Consider the following 20,409-nt stretch of genomic DNA (forward strand, 5'->3'; position numbering starts at 1 on the left):
AATGAGTTCCTACATAAGAACAGGGTGTTAATTTCTGGTTTTGACCTGTATAATGACATCACTTCCTGTGTAATGACATCACCTCTGGCCCTCAGCAGGCATCATGAATGCTATTCGGACCTCTGTAAGACATGAGTTTGACACCCCTGAATTAGGTATTCAATACCTTCAATTAGGTATTATGAATAATAGCCGTTTATAGGCCTAACCTCAACCATGGATCTGCATTTTTTATTATTTTTTCTCTTTAAGACAGCCAAGACATCAACATTTCCCATGGCAGCAAACTATGTAAAAGTTAGCGCCCCATCCTATTCAACTTTCCAGTATCGATCCACCACAATGTAGCCTCGAGGTAAGGGAACAAACATTCCTCTGTGGCTGCCCTCGCACAGAATGCAGCTCACATCCCATTGGCATGGCTGCATCAGTGCTGGAAAGCTGGACTGGATTGGGCCCTTAATTATACATTGCATGAAGATATGATGTGTGCAGGATTCCTCCAAGCAGCCCAGGGTGGCATCCTTGATTCCTCCCTCTCCTTTCACTCTCACAACCACCTCCTGAAGTGGGTTAGGCTGAGAGATAGTGACTGGCCCAAGGTGTATGATTGACCCATGCTATCAATTCGTTTCATGACTGAGCAGAGACTCTAACCCAAGCTTTCTTTGTCCTAGTTCTACATTCTAACCACTACACCTCACTGGCAAATCAGGAAACTTGGCACTGTAAAAATTGATGCAGGAGTGGTAAGCAGGAAGTTATTGGGAGAGGGTCTGGTGTTGAGCACTCAGACTTGCCCTCTGCCTTGTATTTGGTTTGGGATTGTTGTGATTGTGACTGTTTCTAACAGAAGCCAACTATATGATTCCAGCAGTGTTACAAACAGGACATGAAAGAAACAGAATTTCTATTTGTCCCCATCATCTGGTTTTCGGAGATACAACTGTACTCTTGATACATTATCATGTGTTCCTGTATGTGTCAAGGTTGAATGTGTGGAGCAGAGAGAGCATGCTGGCAAATCCCCCTGATAAATGATGATGGGTTTGGTTGAGGGCAGGCTTTGTACACCCATAATCTGTTCACACACTCTCCTTGTTTCCCACACATTCAGGAAGACACGGGTGATAATGTCTGAAGAGAGTTAATGTGTCTCTGTATGGAGATTCCATTCAGCGGCCAGAATGGTGGAAGCAGCTTAGCAAATCTGATGAGATTTCTAGCACCTCCAGATTTTGAAGGCACCTGCTCGGAGCTGTGCAGGTCTTCATTTACAATCAGTTACCTCTATGTTTTCTCTATTAGCATATGCAACTGGCTATCATTTCCATGTCCAAGCATACACATCAGCCTACCTCTCACAAATGTCCCAAGCCATTCCTCACCTCCATCGAACATGGTTTTAGAGGAAATAAGTGCATACACTGGGCATGTCAGGAAACCAATATGCTGTTATACTGGGTACTTATACGAGGCTTGTGCTTTCCTTCATGTTCAACACCACAAATTAAAACATACCAGTGCCAAGAAGAAAACTTTAAACTTGAAACAGACCACAAATATTGAAGATTTCCTTTCCTGACAGACCGTGACAGTTTTTGAAAACTAGGTTAATACAATTGGGCTGAAACAAATATTTGGGAGCAAGACAAAAAAGAAAAAAAACTGAGCACAGTTCCAAGAATTGGATCATACCCACTGGATCTTCAGCATATACCGTTGCTGTATATACAAGTATATTTACGTACTACCTATATACAGGATGAATATGTACCAAATTTGTAATTAAAAATTTTTGTTCATAATCTTGCTCCTTGTCCCCAGTCAAAAGAAATAGCTTTGATTTAAGTCAAATGTTCTATCTGTACTTTATACAAATTCCAGCTTCCCGCCATTGATATGAATAAAAGTTGCAAGAGAAAGTTATAAAATATATGTGATCATGTATTTGCAAAAAGAACAGTAAAACCCCTATTAACTTTACTGGACCAAGATAACAAATAGGTCCCTAGCATTCTAGTCTGAACTGGTATCTGCTAGTACAATATGGCTGCAATCCTAACCAAATTTCCAGCACTGACATAAGGACAATGCAACTCCGAGGTAAGGGAACAAACATTGCCCTACCTTGAGGAGGCCTCCATGACTGTCCCCCAACTGCAGGATGCAGCACATGCCCCACTGGCACAGCTATGCCAGTGCTGGAAAGTTGGTTAGGACTGCGCCCTAAATTACACACTGTCAGTTTCCCGTTTCTGTTCACACAGCATTTTCAGATACATTTATGTAAGATGCATAATCTCATTGAAAACAACAGGCATGATACCAAACACTTCTGTGTAAAGCAGGGGAAAAACAACTTCATGCTTTATTATACCAGCACAGAATAAGCAGATCTGTCCACTAGCAAGCTACAAAGTTTTGATATTCAATAGCTTTGGCACTTCCTGTATGAATGGAGACATTACCAGGATCAGCGATTAGGAGGACACATTTATTCATTTACTAGTACAATACTTTTAGGTTAACAGGTGGAGCCCCATTCTTTATAAATGTACAGGAACTACAGCATAGAGAAGCTATCAAAATACTTTTAGTACTGCATATCTAAATATCCACATAGACCTCAGTTTTTACAACTTCTTTCCCAAAGGAGGACTACAAAATAATCTATCACAAACCTCTTGGGAGGATTTCCAACTTTTCACTATTTTAATGAACATACCCTTTCTTTACTAGCACTGGTTAATTGTTAGGTAGCAAAGAGTACAATAAAGGACCCAAGGCTATGGTCAAAAGACAAGCACTCCTCAGGTGTTTTAAAGACACCTCCGACATTCTGCACCAAGAAAAATGGTGATCTGTGTTGATGATGCTGTCCAGTACATTTGTCCATAACAGCAACTTGCATAATTGCTACTTAGATTCTAAACCAGCAGGCAAGACTCTTTATTCTATGTTTTTTTATTTACTTAATGTATAACGCACACTTTCTGCCAGAAGGTTCAGAATGGCTCCCAGGAGACTCCCATACAAACAGATGGGATCAATGCTAACGCCTGTGTAGCTCCAACAATGCCACACTAGCAGTTGTTCCACCTAGACCAGTGTTTCTCAAACTGTGGGTCGGGACAGGTGGGTCCCGAGCCAGTTTCAGGTGGGTCCCCATTCAATTCAAAGTGCATTTCATTTTTACTGTATTAGACTTGATGCTACAATGTGACTGCATTCAGGGAAATGCTGCAGATCCGTGCTTTTAACAGGCTACTATGTATATGCTTTTAAAAAATGATAGTCAATGGGGCTTACTCCCAGGTAAATGTGGATAGGATTGCAGCCTTTGAGATGTGTGAGGAATTTTTTTTAACCAGATTAGCAACTGGGAGGCTTAGGATGTATCTTCTTTACATGCATGCACCACTTAACAACCATTCACTTAATGACAGACCACATATATGCCACTGGTCCAAGCACAGTAAACATGCTCTTAATGAGGCAATCACGTCTCCCATAGCCTGCAGCAGAGTGTCTGTTCACACAACAGAGAGGCTCTTAATGCAAAGAAGAGGCACTCTACCTCCAATAGCATGTATAGACAGCTAGTGTCTGGCAGGGAGTGTATGTTTACACAACAAAGGCACTAGATTGGGCTGAACGTTCACTTAATGACCTAATCACATAACTGGGATCAGAGAAAGTATCCCCATCATTAAGTGGCACACACCTGTATTTTAAATAAACCTTTACTTATTGTAAACTTTTAATTTACTTCAATTTAATTTTATCATAAAGAGTGTTAAAAACTTTCCTGCTTGATGACATCACTTCCGGCCATAACTTCACATCCAGGTTAATGACATCACTTCTTGTGGGTTCTGATCCATTCTAAAAAGTGGGTCCTGGTGCTAAAATGATTGAGAACCACTGACCTAGGCGATTATATGGGTTTTATTTTGTTCAGTGTGTTGTTTTTTAAACATTTGAAATAATAAAATCCTAGGAATCTCCCCTGGGAGAAGCAAGTATCTATGCAAAATACTAAAATACTATTGCATTAGCCTTTGGAAAGCCTGTCTGGTAGTGCTTCTCATACCAGCTTTTCACTATGGCTTTTCAATATGGCAGGTGGTACATATCCCACTGCCACAGTGACCACATGGTACTGCTCAGTACTGCAATCCCACTTGCACTGAAGGTGGCTGGGGCACTTGCACAAATGGGCAAGATGGGGTGTTCAGCTACCTGATCCTTCAAAAAAGTGGCATGGTTTGGGGAAGGAGGGTGCTGAATGAAGCCCCAACTGTGAGAACTCCTGTCATAGTTGCTGCTCCTAGCACCAGTGATGGTACTTGCAACTGCAAAAGTAGTACTTGCACTGAGGGGAGAAAAAGCCCAAAAAGCCCTGCTGTAAGGCACACACAACCCACTCTGACTTTTGAGTATTTATGACCAACTATAAGGGCTTGAAACTTTTGTTTTGAAACCTCAAATCAAATTAGCTGAGAAATCCAATAAGAGTAACATATTTGGTACCCAATATGGAATTCACTGCTTGTGTGAAATTCACACAGCCAGCTTTTAACCACAGCCTTGTAACCCAGGGAGTTAACTCCACTTCTAATCTCTATGGCAACTAACATTTGTCAGACAAACTGCTACTTGGTTCCATAAGCAAGCAAAGCCCCTGCTTAACTAATGTTGAGCAGTTACTCTTCCCTGAATGCTACAGCATCCACTGGCTCCCTCTCTGCATGAGCTCTGAACTTGTTGTAATAAGAGCAGCTATATTTTCCCAGACCAGAGGCATAAATGGATGTACACAGATTAGGTGTCCAGAGAAACAGCTGCACATGTGGACATTGTGTATATTTAAATACTCCAACAAATTATGGTGAGAGTGCCAGAAACTGAGTAAATATTTTATTGGTAATTCTTAACATTTTAGGAAGCCAGTGGTATAGATAATATTGACAATATACCCCTGCCTTCTAGCAGGGAAGTATCACATCAACTCGTTCAGTCAAAGTTTGTGTAAGGAAAGAGAAATAAATGCTTGATAGCACTCACTGATTATGTGAAATACAGTCATTATTAGTAAATCCACTTTATAAGTATAACTTTAGTATAGTATAACTTTTAGTTACACTATAGTTATAATATACTTTAGTTATACGTATAACTTTAGTATAACTTTTAGAGAAATCATGATAGGCGCTTGTGAGGAGCCCTTCATTTAGCCACTCCCCTCCTTTTCCTTGAACTGCCCAATGCCAGGGCCAAAAATCAGTACACTCTGCTGCCACCAAGAGGAAAAACCCAGGCAGAAAAAGGTCGTTCTCAGAAACCTCCTCCGGGTTACATCAAGAATTCCCTCAAACCTAGCCAGTGGCATGCAGTCAAGGACTGAGGAGCGTGGGGGAAGGCTCTGACCAAATTTCAAATAATCACAGGCAGGCAAAGAGTTAAAACATAAAGAGACACTGGCAACCTTTAATTTGGGTTAAGTAAGTGCAAAATTAATAAAGCACAGATGAGTTGGCAGCATCTTTGAAATGCAAGCTGCTAAATGAGTACAACTACAGACAGGAAATCTTGCAACTGCAGCAGAAAAATCCCCATTCAGAACATTGTCCAATCTGGTTTGCACTGCAGTGGTGTCGCTAGGGGATGCAGGTCACACTAGGTGATTACTCGGTTGGGGGGGGTGACACCACCACTGGGCAAAATTGTTAAAATTTTAGTATTTTCAAGTAATAACTTATACAATGAAACAAACTGCACTGAAATATCGCTATTCTATCAAATGTTACAGCCCAAACCCAGAAAAGGAAACACAACTGCCTTATGTAACAAAAAGTGGATTTTCTTAATTCAAAACTGACCAATGAGACTAACTGTTTTGAGAACCAATGAGGTGTTATTATGACAAAGCAGGGAACTAAAAAGGTGTTAGGATGAGTCCTCTCTTATTTCCATGGATCAGAGCTAGTACTAGAACTCTTATTCAGTTGTGTGAGTGTCATCCCATCAGTCATTGGTTTTTTGTTGCTTACTGATTTGTTGGGAGACCTGTACTATTATATATTAAAATAAATACATAAAGTTAATGGGGGTGAGACCAACCCTAGTGATACCACTGCATTTAGGTTGTGCGTATGATATTGTAATTTCTTCTTTATGGTCTGGTATGGGAAGAGGTCCATCACGCGGGTGATGGAATGAGCTCTTTTACCAGGTTACTAAACCCTAGTGACACTTCTGGAGCTGTTCACCAAGTGTTGCACTGTTTGTGTATTTGTTCCTATTCATTTTTACAGAAATACATTCTGTGTGTTTGATATTGTAATTTAAAGGTGCAATTTTAATGATGCAGGGGCAGGGTGATGATGTGTCACCACGCCCACCGCCCTAGGACATTGCCCCGTCCACTGCAAGGAGAAGTTCCATCATGGGGGTGACATGCTGGCCTTCCACACTGGGTGATGCAAACCCTAGGAACACTACTGCAGCACTGGAACAAATTGGAAACAACCTCTCTCACCAGAAGAGGGCTGTGGCTATCCAAAGAATAAACAGGTTGGGCCTGGAGCTGGCTTGGCAGCTTCACTGGAATCTAGCCCCCCCCCAAAGTAGTAATCATGGCACGTGAGGTCTTGCAACCTTACTCTTGCAAAAAATAACTGGGACAGGATCAGGAAAAGACTTGTCTTTAGTCTCCTCCACCAGCCCACAATACAGAATACAGCATCATATGAGTGATAGATTCTATCAGGGTATTCAAACCTTGTGCAGGTTTGGGGGAATCTGCTTCTGTAGAGAAACCAAGGGGTGACCAGGAGAAAGTTGTCTCCTGGACTCCACAGCAGAGACACAGTTGCTCCCCTCTCCTCCTGGATTTAAGGCTGTACTAAATGAAGGCAAAAGATTTTCCTCAGGCCTCTTCTTCTCAACCAAGCTGGATCTCACACAGATAGGGAGGGGCCACGGGGTTTGAGAAAAGAGTGCTCTAGCCTCCACTTTCCTCTGGGATTCTCATCCCTTGAGGGTTGCAGCAGTCAGAGGCACACTCCCCTTGGCTGTTATGACTCTCTAGGCCTCCACTGTTAGGAGGTTCCACAGAACCTTTAATATCTACAGTGCACCTGTCTAGCAAAGCGCGTGTTTCATTTTCCAGAATAATGGGTATGGGTGTTTTGGAATGAACAGTCACCACCTATTTACTTTTCCAGATCTTGAACTTCAGATTAACCTCCGTTTTCAGGTTTGCAATGAGTCCATTATACATAGGGTTGAATTTTGAACCTGGGGCCATAGATGAGCATTTTGATAAAGACAAAAACCATGATGGCAAAAGTTATTCCTGCTTTTTACCCATCTTGGCAGCATCCTTTTCTTACCATCTGCACTCCCTGGCCATTTGCCTCAGGGAGTCACCTGGTAATACCTGGGGATTCCTTTTGAATTGAGTTGCAATGCTTCCAGCACCAGAACGATTGCTGCTACCATCTCTGACAAAGGACAACTCTCTTGGGTTCCTGCAACACTGATTTTTGAGGTGTCCCAGTTCATTGTGGCAGAAACATCTAGGAAATGGCTTGCCTCCTGAAAAGGGAGAGGCTTGCGAGGCTGTGGATCTTGGCTGTGGAGGTGACAGGCTCCCCTCTTTGTCCCTTAGTCCCACTTTGGCCTGAGCCTTTGTAATGTCCGTGGGTCAAAACAGCTGCTCCTAAAAGTTAGGTTCTTCAGGCTAAGAACAATGTGGACTGCCATTTCCCCTGCTTCCACTATTGTTTAGGGGCACCTGCCAAACAGAGACTGGAGCCAAAAAGGGACTGGCTCAGGAGCCACTTGCAGAAACTGCAATGTTTATGAGGTACAAGACCTCCTCTCTTGTCATAGCCTGGTTCCTATTACCCACAATGCACCCAGGTGTGGGCCAACTGGTGCATACTGAATACATACAATTCTGGATTCAACCTGGCAGGTTGCTGATATTATCATAAATGAGTCCTATCTTGAATGAACAGTGAATGAAGGAGTATATTTTCTGAAAGGACTGTGTTGCAACATTTGTTCTGAACATTTACTAGCTACTAAGACACCGGGATAAAACTACAATTTAATGGTAAAGGAAATGGAGTAGGACATTTGCTGATAAATCACATACTATTTACCACTGGCCTTCTAAAAAGTTAAAAGCTAACAATTAATTTTCAACATGTACCATTACATATACAGAGGTATATAAATTCTGGCTAGTTAAAGGTACTGAGCCCAACACCAAAGACAACATAAAAAATTTCAAGTCACTTCTCAAACCAGCCCAGAGGCTTTAGCAGACTCCTATAGATTTGATTGTGCAATAGAAAAAAGATGCAGTAAAGAAGGTGGCAAGTTAAAAAAAACACACAAAACACCCAGACACTTTTCCCAACTCTCAACTATTTAGCCTCTCTCTAGATGTATTTGGACAACTGTTGTTAGAACAACTGCTTCACAGCAAACATAATCTATATACACCAGCCGTGGATAGGCACTTCTGAATAATGGGTTCATTTTCCCTGCTCCTAGCCAGCCAATCCCAGCAGAAATAAATTGGGGATGGGGTGGGAAAGAAGAGAAAGGAACACATCCTTTGGAGAAATATGGGAGACAAGACTAAGAAAAGGTAGATAGGTGAGGAAACTAGTACTCGTTTTTCTACTCCTGCTACTACTGCTAAATAACAACTAACTTACATGGCCGACTGTTAAGTGCAAACGGAACTACTGGAGTTAGGACAGGCTCCGACTGAGCACGATCCAACTCCACTGTTTGCCCTGGGCTGTCCCAGGCAAGAAGTTTCTCTTCACAAGATTGGGTAGCAGTCGCTGCAAAACAAATGCAAGCATTAAAATAAAAATAAAATGAGAACGCAAAATAAGGACTGCATTGAATACACACACAATCACACAAAGAATTCCAGATCACATGTGCACACCCCTTTCCTAAGATCTTCAAAGCCTCTGTGGTGCATGCCAAGTGGTGGCAAGTTCAAGTCCCCCCCACACCCGAGAAATCTACTCCCTTGTCACAGCAACTGAGAAACACACCAAGACTGGAGGAAGGAGAGAGAAAATTCCAACCACTTCAAATCATAATTGGAGTCACACCAAAGCAAGCAAAAGAAGGAAAGCTCCCGACTCCACCTGAGAAAGGTTTCTGCACTAGCTGACAGACTTCACCGGGTTTCCCTTTGGCAGCAGGAAGACAAAAGGCTTTGTAATTGATTCAGAACTGTGAAAAAAAAATCCCTTTTCATCAGCTCCAATTTCTTCTGGCAATGGTGAATCCTGTCTTTGATATATGACAATACTTTGATATATGACAATAAAGTTAGAGACAGCGGTTTAAGAGGGAGGGGAGTTATCAGGAAAAAGGTCATCTCCCCTCATGAGCTCTAGGGCAGGATCTGAAGATGTATGAATCAGTAACCTTGCTGAAGCTGGTCTGGGTCTGGTCAGTGCTTGGATAAGGGACTTATACATACATATGTCTTGAGAATGCCATGAAAAAGACAGGATATATAATGTAACATGCAAGGATCCTATTTCATATCTTCCAAAAGTGCTGTGCAAAATTGCCCCTGAGTCCTTTATAGGAGTAATACATGCTCAACCATCTCCATTCAGGTCCCAATGAGCAAGGCAAGCAGAATGTGGAAGCCTACAGAGAATCTCTCTACTGATGTCCAATGGTTCAATCTCTACCAGTGTCAGGGTTCTTTTGTACACTACCACAGACACACTTGTGCAAACACAGATCCTCTTATCAGACATACAACCAAGCTCCTGTGAAGTTTTGAGTCTTAATGAATGCAAAGGAAGTTTAAAAATGTGTGGGAAGCATCTGCTTCTATAATCAAATAGGATTTCCATGCCCTGTGCAGCAATCTCTCTCTCTCATATCCCATCTACCAGCTCTCAAAGTTCCCAATTCTTTCCCCGACAGTTTCCATGCCTTTCCTTCACAAAGTACTCAAGTGAGAAGCAGAATCCACTATGAAATTGGGGGGGGGGGGCTAAGATGAAAGGATCTTCTGATTCACGTAAGCAGTTCCATTTGTTGGCAGAGAAAATGGAAGATCTATTCTGGCAATTTGGAGAGAATTTTTTTACCAAGTTATGGATCCAAATCACAGCTCAGATACGGCTGTGCACAAGCTTCCAAAAGGCTGACCCTTAAGGTTTCAGGGAAGTGTGCAGTCCCGAGCTACTTGCACATAGCACAACTCAAGGAAGTTCCCTAGCCCTGAGAGCAAGGTGTAATTCACGAGTTAATCTAAGTACGAATCCCTGCATATGGATAGTTTACTTGAGTTGGGAAATTCCAGCCAGTCATGGCTTTCTAGCCAACATGTGTGGACTAAAATACATAAGTTTACAGCCATCACAAGTGACAATCTAGACATGGATTCACACTTTTCCCTGCATAGGGGCTTTCCTTGTTCAACAAGCACAATTTGCTATACAATCTATGGCAGCCCTAATGTGACAAAACTTTTTAATTCTATACTTCCAGGGCTCAATGTGACTTTTGTGGCTAGTGAGGACTTCAGCTTCTTTCAATATATTCATGAATAGGACAGAATTATGTTCCTGTCCTCCAATGGTCGGGCCACACACATACACAGACAACGTGGCTTGTTCAAGAATTCACATAATTAAGAGACGTGCAATTTTTAAAAATCACAAAGAAAGAGTATGATATCTGGCAAAGAAAAGCAGGAAATGAAATTAGCTAAATCATGGTTTCATTTTATTGTTGGGGGGAGAGAAAGAAGAGGGGGTCTCTCTTGAAAGCTGTTACATGGTGCAGGGATGATTCCAAGAAAAGATGAATTGGATTAAAAATCTGAAGTTTTGAAAATGAAGCTCAATATTCTAGAAGAATATTGCAGGAGCAGAGAAAGACGGGAAAATGGAAGAAGGGAGAGAGAAAGTGTGTCAAGGCGAGGAAAAGGATGCTGCGAGGACTGTAACCCCTGGACTTACTGGCTGAGTAACAGAGAGAAAGCTGGGACTGCATGGACTCAGTCTGGGTTTTGCTCTCACAGTGACTCCGTCCTTCGAGCACTGAACTGCCATCCCCGATGGAGAGAGGGGGCGCTTGCATGGCAAGGAATTAAAGAACAAAAACAGAACAAAAAACACAAAAGAAACAAACACAAACAGAATGTACATTCAGTAAATAAAGAGAATGGAACAGGACATCAAAGCAACCATAATGCTCAGTTCAAAAATCTTGCCAAGCCTTCTGTTGTCACGTGCAGCCGGTGCTGGAGATTGTTGCTCCCCCCTGCACTCGCTTAAATAGTTAGTCCCAATAGTAGTACCAGCTGTGAGGGCCTATCATTGTTTCCCATTGACCTGCATCAGTACACTATCAACAGTGAAGCTGAGCAAGTAAGTCTGAGTAGCTCACCTGCAAGCTACACTGGCATAAGAATGCTGGATAAATGCCTTAGCTGTGGTGGAAGAGTGAACCGTCAAGGGGCATCCTGGAAAGAGCAGCTCGTGGTTGGAAAAGGACGGGTGAGAAAGAATGGGAGGGAAACTGATACAGCAGGGAAATCACCCCTTCCTGGTTAGATGGCAATGCAGAGTTTGGTTTATTTAAACCAAATTGGGCTTCCCTTGAAAGACCAACAAGCTTGATGAGAAGTGAACACAGTGCTGCTGGCTTCTGCAAACCAGTTCTCTCCAGCCCTGCATATACACTCTAGAATTGCACTATACTCATCAAAGGTACTTACCTCGAAATACTAGCTGTAGTGATATTTTATACTACCCCTTGAAAAGTGTAGACTGAGATATGAACATATGATGGTGCTTTGTACTGGGTAAGACCACTGTCACATTCAGCTCAGTGCTGCTTATTCCAATTGGCAGCAACTGTCCAAGGTCATAGGCAATGACTTTTCCCAGTTCTGTTACTGGAGATCCTTAACTGAAGATGCCAGGGATTGATCCTAGGACATGCTGAATGCAGAACAGGTGCTCTACCACTGAGCTGTAGCCCCATCTCTCATAGTACCTTTTTGATACTGTACCATCTTCCATCACACCACTCCTAGCTAAATAGATTAATTTCCACAAACACAAATACCCATTTCAAAACAGGCACATTGATAAAGGGTGTGCATTTTTGCAAGTATGCAAAACTGCTAAATGCTCTTAACAAGTGTCCATTGTTATGTTATATTCCACCTTTTTTTAGCCCAATTCTCTCAGGCACTGGGTCTGCAACAGCAACTTATTTTTCTCTGGTCAGCAACTAATCTTGCTGGAAGGTAAATCAAACAAAGGAGTTGAGATGACAGGCCCAAATACCTGTTCCACTTCCTCCAGAATGGCTTACTGCCACATCCAATTCAGAGAGATTGCATATCCACATCTCTTGCTTCCCTTATGATCAGCAAATGGAATGGGGGGGGGGCAGATGATAACTTGCTAGGGCTGGATTTATCCTGGGCACAGCAGTTACTGATGATTATTACTTTTTGTAATCCCTCCCTCTCACAGTAATGGCTCCAACTGAGTAACAGCACCATTGGTGCAGTTAAAATTGTGCTGAGAAACTAGCAGAAACTTTACAAACTAGACTAGACAAGGGTGTATAGTAGCAGGGCCCAGGCCCCTTATTCCCTGCACCATCATGACAGCTTGGAGAAAAAGGGAGTTATTGGCCCAGTCTCTGCTGTGCTGCAACCACTGAGAAAATCATTAGAGAGGGTACTGCAGCTCCTCATTCCAACTGGACCAGGAGATCTGCAGTCAACAAGGGAACACTTGAACTATAACAACTGCTTCAGGCTCAATTTCTTATTCTAAGCAACTATCTGTTGCTTGAACAGCCTAACTCCATCACTTGGACTGCCATACTTTAGAAAATAAACATTTACATGACCCTAGACCACATACTCCCCTCTGGTCCTTCAGGCAGACCATTTATAGGACTGCTCCTGCAAGGTCCTTAACAAAGCAAAAGTTCCACAATGAGCACAATTTTCATAGCACTTTTACAGATGACACTTATGCCTAAGGATGGGGCAAGCATTCATAGCATGGATGCTTGATTATGTGAACGGAACTAGGACAAATATAACCCCGTGAACAGGACCCTCTCCTCTCCAGCTCTGCTGGCTGCTACTCTATCTGCTCTCCTTCAAGGACAAAATCTCCAAACCTCAGGGAAGATGGATGGGGTAGCAGCGTTGGCAAAGTGCTTTAAAAATGATGGGGAAGGGGATGACTCTGAATTCTATTTCCTGCAAGGGATAGAGGCTTGCGGTCCAACCCCATCATTCCTGCTGTGAAGAGATACTCCCAAGTGATATAAATGAGGGAAATTCCTTTGTGAACATCCCTCTTCTGCCTGCTAAGCTTAAAGCTGCAGTCAAGCTAGGAAGGTGATATCAGCCTAATTCATGGTTTTCCATTTTGAAGCCTACAGGTGTACAGTTCCCAAGAGGTTTGGATACAAGATGATTTCCCTGGCAAAGATCACACTTACATCGAATGTTCTCCCTTAATGACAAAAATCTCCCTTTCTATACCCACCTACACCAAAGAGTAAGCCATCTACATTGGGGCCCAATTCACACAACTGATATTATACTAAAGGCACTGCAAGCTGACTTTTCCCACTTTAACAGATTGAACTAAGAATAGTTTGACAAAAATCAAATGTTTACAGTTGTGCAAAGAGTATGAATAGAGCTATTTTGTTCCCCCTGTAACCTCTGAGATTTGTTCGATTCCCAAGTGGTAAATTCTGGACCTTTAGCAAGACTGAAAAAATTAGGAAAAACACAAGGCAGAAGTCCATGCCTGGCTTGTTAAATCCAGAAGCTAGCCATTTTCATATAGCAACCTATACCATTTACTCCCCCATCCCTGCAACTGAGGAAAAGCACAGACTATCCATGTCAATAGATGAAGGACCCTGGCATAGAAAACTGCTCTGCCTTTGCCAGTGAGTCAGAAACTTCTTGTATACTTATTGCCAAGGCACCTACCCTTCAGATCCTCATCTTCAGTGGTGGTATTGCAACTCTCTGTGGAACCCTGCAAGGCAGAAATAAATCATCATCATACACAGAAGATTAGCACTATGTGTTCAATGAAGGCAGAAAGTGGGGGAAACTGGAAAAAGGAAAATTCAAGAAAGAGAACAGCCCCTAAGACAGATAACAACGTAAGAACCACCTCATGGAATCAGCCCAAAGGCCCTTCTAGTCCAGCTTCCTGTATTCATTGGTGGGGTTGCCCTGTGCAGTATCAGCACCACATCTCCCTTAATGTACAGGTGTGCTCGAAGTAATCACACATACACATGCACCTCTTTAATGAAGGTGAAATTTTGCTGGAAAAAATCCAGCAAGTTCTGTACAATCAGAGACGGAACATTGAATTCATGTTCCGTACGTGTTCCATTTCATGCACTGCCAGTGCTGCATGCCGTGTCCCACAATGGTCTGCACATGAATTGCTCATGTGCATACACTCCAGTAGGGCCAAGGGGAGGGGGAAAGTGAACTTTGGGGCAAGGACCCTACATGGACCTTCTCTTACCTTAATGCCATCATTAGCATTGTGGACAACAGTGGTTTGAGGTTCCTAATTGAAAGAGGACAGAAATAAAGAATCAGATTCCATCTCGTAAGCTTTTCTCTCTCTGTGCAGTGTCTGTTGGGAGAGCAAAATGACAAACAAGAACAAAACACAAACACCTCTAACCTTAGGATGGTGTGAGTACACACAACATACCCCCTTGCAGGCCTACTCAGCATTTTGAAAGAGAAAAAATCAGAATAGATACACTCACAAGTAGGCAAAGCCAAACATGCCTCTCGATATCCCAATTTACTTTGTGAATTCTGTGAATTCAGAATTCTGTTCCAATTCTGAATTGGAAACAACAAGGTTTCCAATTGTGCTCACAAAGCAGCCCGAGACTAAACTTTGACAAGCAAGTCTTGAGCAAGAAGGATGTTGCTCATTTATTTTAAGAAGCCCTCATTGGCATTTTGGCTAAAATAAAGAGATCAGAGGCAGGGCAGTGTCTCCATGTTTTCTCCCAGCAGAGTTTTTGGGGTGTGATTTCTCTCTCTCTAGAGGGATATTCACACTCTTCCTATTAAAAAAAAAAAAAAAAGCAGCCAAAGCACCCCACCATAGCAAACAACTGCACAGGCAAAGAACTTGCAAAGTCCCACATTTGATCCAAACTGAATCATCAAAAAGAGAAGGGGATCTGCTGAGTGTCAAAAAATGGCAGCAGTTTAAAAAGCCAGGGCACAATGGGGTGTAATGGTAGTGGGATTCAAATTATGAAATGTCCCAGGGGGAACAGAAAACCTCTATGAAGCATTACACAGAATGAAAAGCAACTATCCAGTCTCTAAGAGCCCCTACTAAGCCCCTACACTCATTCCTAGGTTATCATGGAGGGGGCTGGCACCTGTCCAGTTTCACTCCCACCCTAGGCTCTGCAAAGGACTGCTTAAAAATTATTGTCCCAATTCTTAAGCATTCATCCATCTCTGTCACCCACAAGGCTATGGCCTGGTTTTTAAGGATGATCAGCGAGAGGGTATTTTGGCTGAGCTGTCAAGGAATGTGTGGCCTGCAAGAGCGAATGGCCTTCATTCTGCAAGAGTGTTAGTGGGAACCAGCAGGAATCCCAGGGGAACTCAACCAAAAGAAGCAATCCACCCCCCATTCATTCTTTGGAGACCACCCAATGTTGATCATGCCACTGCAGTCTCCTTGAGGCATACTGATCAAGAGAGCTTTCTGGACAAGCTGCAGGCCCCTCATTTAAACACCATTGCACTAGGCACCTCTTACTTGCAAGGGGGCTGAGAAAAAATCCTGGGACAAGGGAATGCAGACATAACTAAGCCAAAACACAGAGCAGCACAAGCAGCATTCTGGGCAAGGGCAGGAATCAAAAGTAAAAATCAAACAAGGACAAATAAATGGTTGGGAAAGATACCATGGACATCTGCACTGGGGGTGTTTCTTTTGCTGGGCTTACTACACTGGCTTTGTTGTTGCTCTGTGGCTGAGACAGAAAAACAGATGGTTTAGTTTCCCCCCGCCCTTCTGGGCAACAGTCATAAAAGCATTACATTCTTTGCGCTGTAATTCCACATATTTGCCCAGTCCCTTCCCAAAATCATCTGTAGGGGAAGGCGAGAGGAAGAGGGGTGCTGCCAGATTCACCATCTTCCATGACAGACAGATATTCAAATACACATGGAAAATTAAACAGGATTGGCAGAAGAGGAAGGAGATGGGAAATGAGGTGGGTCCAAAAGTGAATCAACAGGAAACTAAGGGGAAACTGGTAGCTTAATTTGGAATGCTACAGTAGCCAGGAAGTGGCAGAGAAGGGAAGGCATGATGAAGGGCAGCCATGTTGGATGGAACAAGCTGATGTTTGGCCGTATTCAGAAATCTTGAGGCTGGAGAAGAATGAAGAAAGATACTCATGCTAATTTCCCAGTGGCTAGGAGAAAAACAATGCATCTCATGACCTACCCACAGGCCAGTTTAGATTTCTAATGTTGGGTATACACAGTCATTGTCACACAAGTCTGATGTACTAAAAATACATACTTGAAATCCTTTCCCTTCCATTAGGAACATGCTGCTTCTTACAAAACACAAGATTGGACTCCAGCTTCCACATTCCTAACATAGCTGGATTCCAGCAGGGCCAATGAAACTGAATGTGGGCTCCTCCCTTGCAAGTTCACAGGTACTGTGGGATTAGCACTGAGCTGGATCTGATTTAGCCAGTAGCCTTCACAAAGAAGGCATCTGGAAATCTCAGAGGAACTTGTATGTTCACAGTTCAAGTTGCATTGCATTCAGAGCATGATCTGAAGGGACACAACGCAGCTCTCTTGCTGAAGCTAAGCAGAGCTGTCCTAGCAGTCTCAATGGAAGACTGCCTGGGAACAACACTGATCTCTTGTTGGAAAGAAGGGGAAAATGTTACAAATAAATGAAAACATGAGACATCTTCTTCTCTATAAAATACAGAGCTAGAAACAATTGTACAGAAATCCCATATTAAACTGTACCAGCAAGTATCCCAGCCACAGTCCATTTTCGCTGATGGCAAAATCCCTCATTACATGTTTAGTAATTCCTTATGCAGGTGCTCACTAATCTGCTGCAGAAGTTTGCAAAATTGCACTGTTTCATTGCAGCAACAGGGGCCAATGGTGCATTTCTCAGATATTTTTAAAAAGTGTTAAGGATCACCTTGAAGAGCAGCTGATAAGCAAATTATGCCATACGAAGGGACAGGATAATAATCTACATCAAAAGTGCTAGGGACCAGCTTTCTAGCATGGTGAGAGAGTTTGCTGTTTATTTGAGAGCAGTTATGTGACACAGAAGGGTCCCTTGTACTTTTACACCAGTAAAATGGGAGACACTTTGGCATAGTGTGATCTTACACTGTGTGCACGTGAGAGAAACAAACCTGGGTAGTTCTCCACTGGAGTGCTGATTATGCAAGTAAGACCCATGAGATTGATCCCACAAACATCTATCTTTGATCCTCATTCTCACATACGTTCTCTCACCTACCAGTATGGTATTCACACTGTTAGATGTCAAGGTTTTGGGTAGATGGGAATAACAGCTACAAACTGAACAGAAACTGTATAAACTGCCACCACACAAGTCTGGGAAGCAGTAAGAGGCACTGCATCTGAAACATGTTCAGACTTTAAGCACACCCACTGAAAAGTGGCTGGTGGTGTCTGTGAATGAATGGAACCTACATGGAAGCCTTAAAGTCTTGTATTTGAGAACAATGGTGTCAAACTTGAGGCATGCAGGCCAAATACAGCCCTCGGAAGCAATTTTTCTGGCCCCTGTTATAATTGGGTTCTCCCAGTGTGATAACTGGGATCTCTCACATCTTGGAAATATGATTTGCACATTTTCTCTTCTGTCATTTGCAGCTAATGTGTTTCTATGTGAAAACTAAGTGCTTATTTCTGGACATCATCGGCTTAATGATGTCACTTCCTGCCTTCAGCAGGCACCATGAATGTTAACTTCACTCCTCTGAATGAAACAGGTTCTAGAATAATGTCCTACTAGATCTATACTTGGGCCATATTTACTAACAGCATGCAAGTATCAAAATTGTTAAGGTACTTCCACATGATGAACACCTGAGATTTGCCATGCAGTGAATAGCCTAAAAGAGCCAGATCACTACAGAAGTCTTAAAAATGGGTTATTTTTATAACTCACCATTATAACTTAGGACATGAACTTTATCTTACAAAACAAGGTGGCATTCCAACACAAAGATAGCAAAAACACATGGGATGGAATATTGAATTGAGACAGATCATGGCTGCATGCAGCACATATTGAACTGAGTCAGAGTGTGGCTACAGAAGCCAGCTTCTGATCTTTGAGAATTCTGAAGGCTCTCCATGAGGACATGGAGAGAGCAAAAAAGCCAACTGTGTTCCCTCCATTTGCTTATGCTTCTCTTATCTAACCTTTACTGGCTAATTTTCAGGCTTGGGTGATAATTATTTGCTAAGAGGCAACTGGGATAAGCACAAAGAATAGAATAGAATGCAGGTACTCGACCAACGCCTTCTGTGTTTCTGCCACTTACCAGGAAAGCCTTCATAATTTTCAGTTATCAGCACCTGCTTTTCATATAGCTTACTTTTACATGCACCTGTACATGCCTGCACATTTGTAGGATTCAAAGCTGAATTTTGTACATACATTTTCTAAAGAAATGTATACGCCTATTGTCTAAACCAGGGGTACCCAAATCCTGGCCTGGGGGCCACTTACGGCCCTCAGGGGCTCCCAATCCTGCCCGTGGGAAGCCTCCAGTCTCCAATGAGCATCTGGCCCTCCAGAGACTTGCTAGAGCCCATGCTGGCCCAACACAACTGCTCTCAGCGTGAGGACTGAGGCATACGACCTCTTGCCTGAGCTGTGGGACAAAGGCTCTCTCCACTACTTGCTGTTTCACATCTGTGATACAGAGTGGCAGCAAAGGAAAGGCTAGCCTTGCTTTGTACAAGGCCTTTTATAGGTCTTGAGCTACTGGAAGACCTTCATTCATTTATATAAGTTCCATCTCAAATATATTCATTTATGTAAATTTATTCAAATTTGAAATGTAAATTAATTTTTTTCCCTGGCCCCTGACACAGTGTCAGAGAGAAAATGTTTGGACACCCCTGGTCTAAACAATGACAGAGCTACTGCTTGGGTAATATGAGACCAGTGGCTTTGCTTATCCTAAACCCACATGCCAACTTAGCAAGCTAGTTTTCCCCCATTTCTTTTCCTTATTACTAGGTCTTAGACTGATCTGCATGAACTTAGCATACACGCTAACAGAAAATCACCCATGGATAGAGGTGTTTGAAAACAGTGTTATTTCTTTTACTCAGAAGTAAGCCCATTGTGTTCAGTAAGTCCCAGGCTTACTATCTATCTCCTGAATTCTATCTTACTCCTGGAAAACAAACACCTCTACCCATGCATACTTCCAGCAAAAAGGCTTCTGAGATTAGTTTTATGAGGTGAACAATACCTATACTTGACACAGAGTTTGTATCTGACACAAGGCAAGAGCCATGCAGTGCGCACACTGACAGATCTCACATTCAGAATATGTGTGGGAAACCATACCACTCTACTTCAATACCCAATAGTGTCCTCTAGACCTACTTCTCAGGGAGATCTATGACTACGCAATCACAGATGGGGCTTCACATGATGCCCCTCCATGCAAAAAAATCCCCCATGTGTGTTCGTTTTTAAACATAAAGATTTCTTGGTATGGCCACACAAGTTTACCATGTTAAGAGAGAACTAGACAGTCTCCCACATACATGGGAGCCAGTCATTTGAACAGCTCCACTATGGTTGGAACAAGGTCCAAAATGTTTCAACCATATTGAAAGCTGGACAGAATCACAGCACCGATTCTGTGACAAAGATCCCCATGATCGGCCTTGTCTATGTGGCTGAGTCATTTAGGCTTCTCCTAGTCACGCAGGAGCTGCTAGTTTCAAGGGCCCAATCCTGAACCCATCCAGCAGTGGCACTGAGTCCTAGCACCAGCACTGGGTGCCATAAACATGCCGTAAAGCACCCGGCCCAGCACTGGCAAGACGTGGACACGCTGCTGCCGGCAGTAAGTAAAACTGCTGGACAGCAGTGTGGCCTCTGGGAGGGTGGAATGATGGCAGGGCAGGAGGTGGGTGGGACAGCCGGAGCTCTGCTCTGCTATATTCTGAACTCTGTATCAGGCTGAAAAGCCCAACACAGAGTCTCTCAAATCTGC

At 42.8% G+C, this 20,409-nt stretch overlaps 1 protein-coding gene across 18 annotated transcripts in view; it reads right to left on the reverse strand.

The window, feature by feature from the left end:
* CAMK2G (calcium/calmodulin dependent protein kinase II gamma) overlaps nt 1–20,409 on the reverse strand; it is a 202,528-nt gene that overhangs the window by 11,602 nt on the left and 170,517 nt on the right. For 4 of the 18 annotated variants that reach the window (XM_066619018.1, XM_066619017.1, XM_066619016.1 and 1 more), the window contains 5 exons: nt 16,045–16,113; nt 14,619–14,663; nt 14,063–14,111; nt 11,037–11,150; nt 8,742–8,873 (listed from right to left, as the gene is read on the reverse strand). In XM_066619018.1, the coding sequence (XP_066475115.1) occupies nt 8,742–8,873; nt 11,037–11,150; nt 14,063–14,111; nt 14,619–14,663; nt 16,045–16,113 (409 nt within the window). The remainder of the gene's footprint in view (nt 1–8,741; nt 8,874–11,036; nt 11,151–14,062; nt 14,112–14,618; nt 14,664–16,044; nt 16,114–20,409) is intronic. The other 14 variants (XM_066619023.1, XM_066619033.1, XM_066619021.1 and 11 more) reach the window with 5 other exon arrangements.

Source organism: Tiliqua scincoides, chromosome 3 (assembly GCF_035046505.1).
Source record: "Tiliqua scincoides isolate rTilSci1 chromosome 3, rTilSci1.hap2, whole genome shotgun sequence".
Classification (NCBI taxonomy): domain Eukaryota; kingdom Metazoa; phylum Chordata; class Lepidosauria; order Squamata; family Scincidae; genus Tiliqua; species Tiliqua scincoides.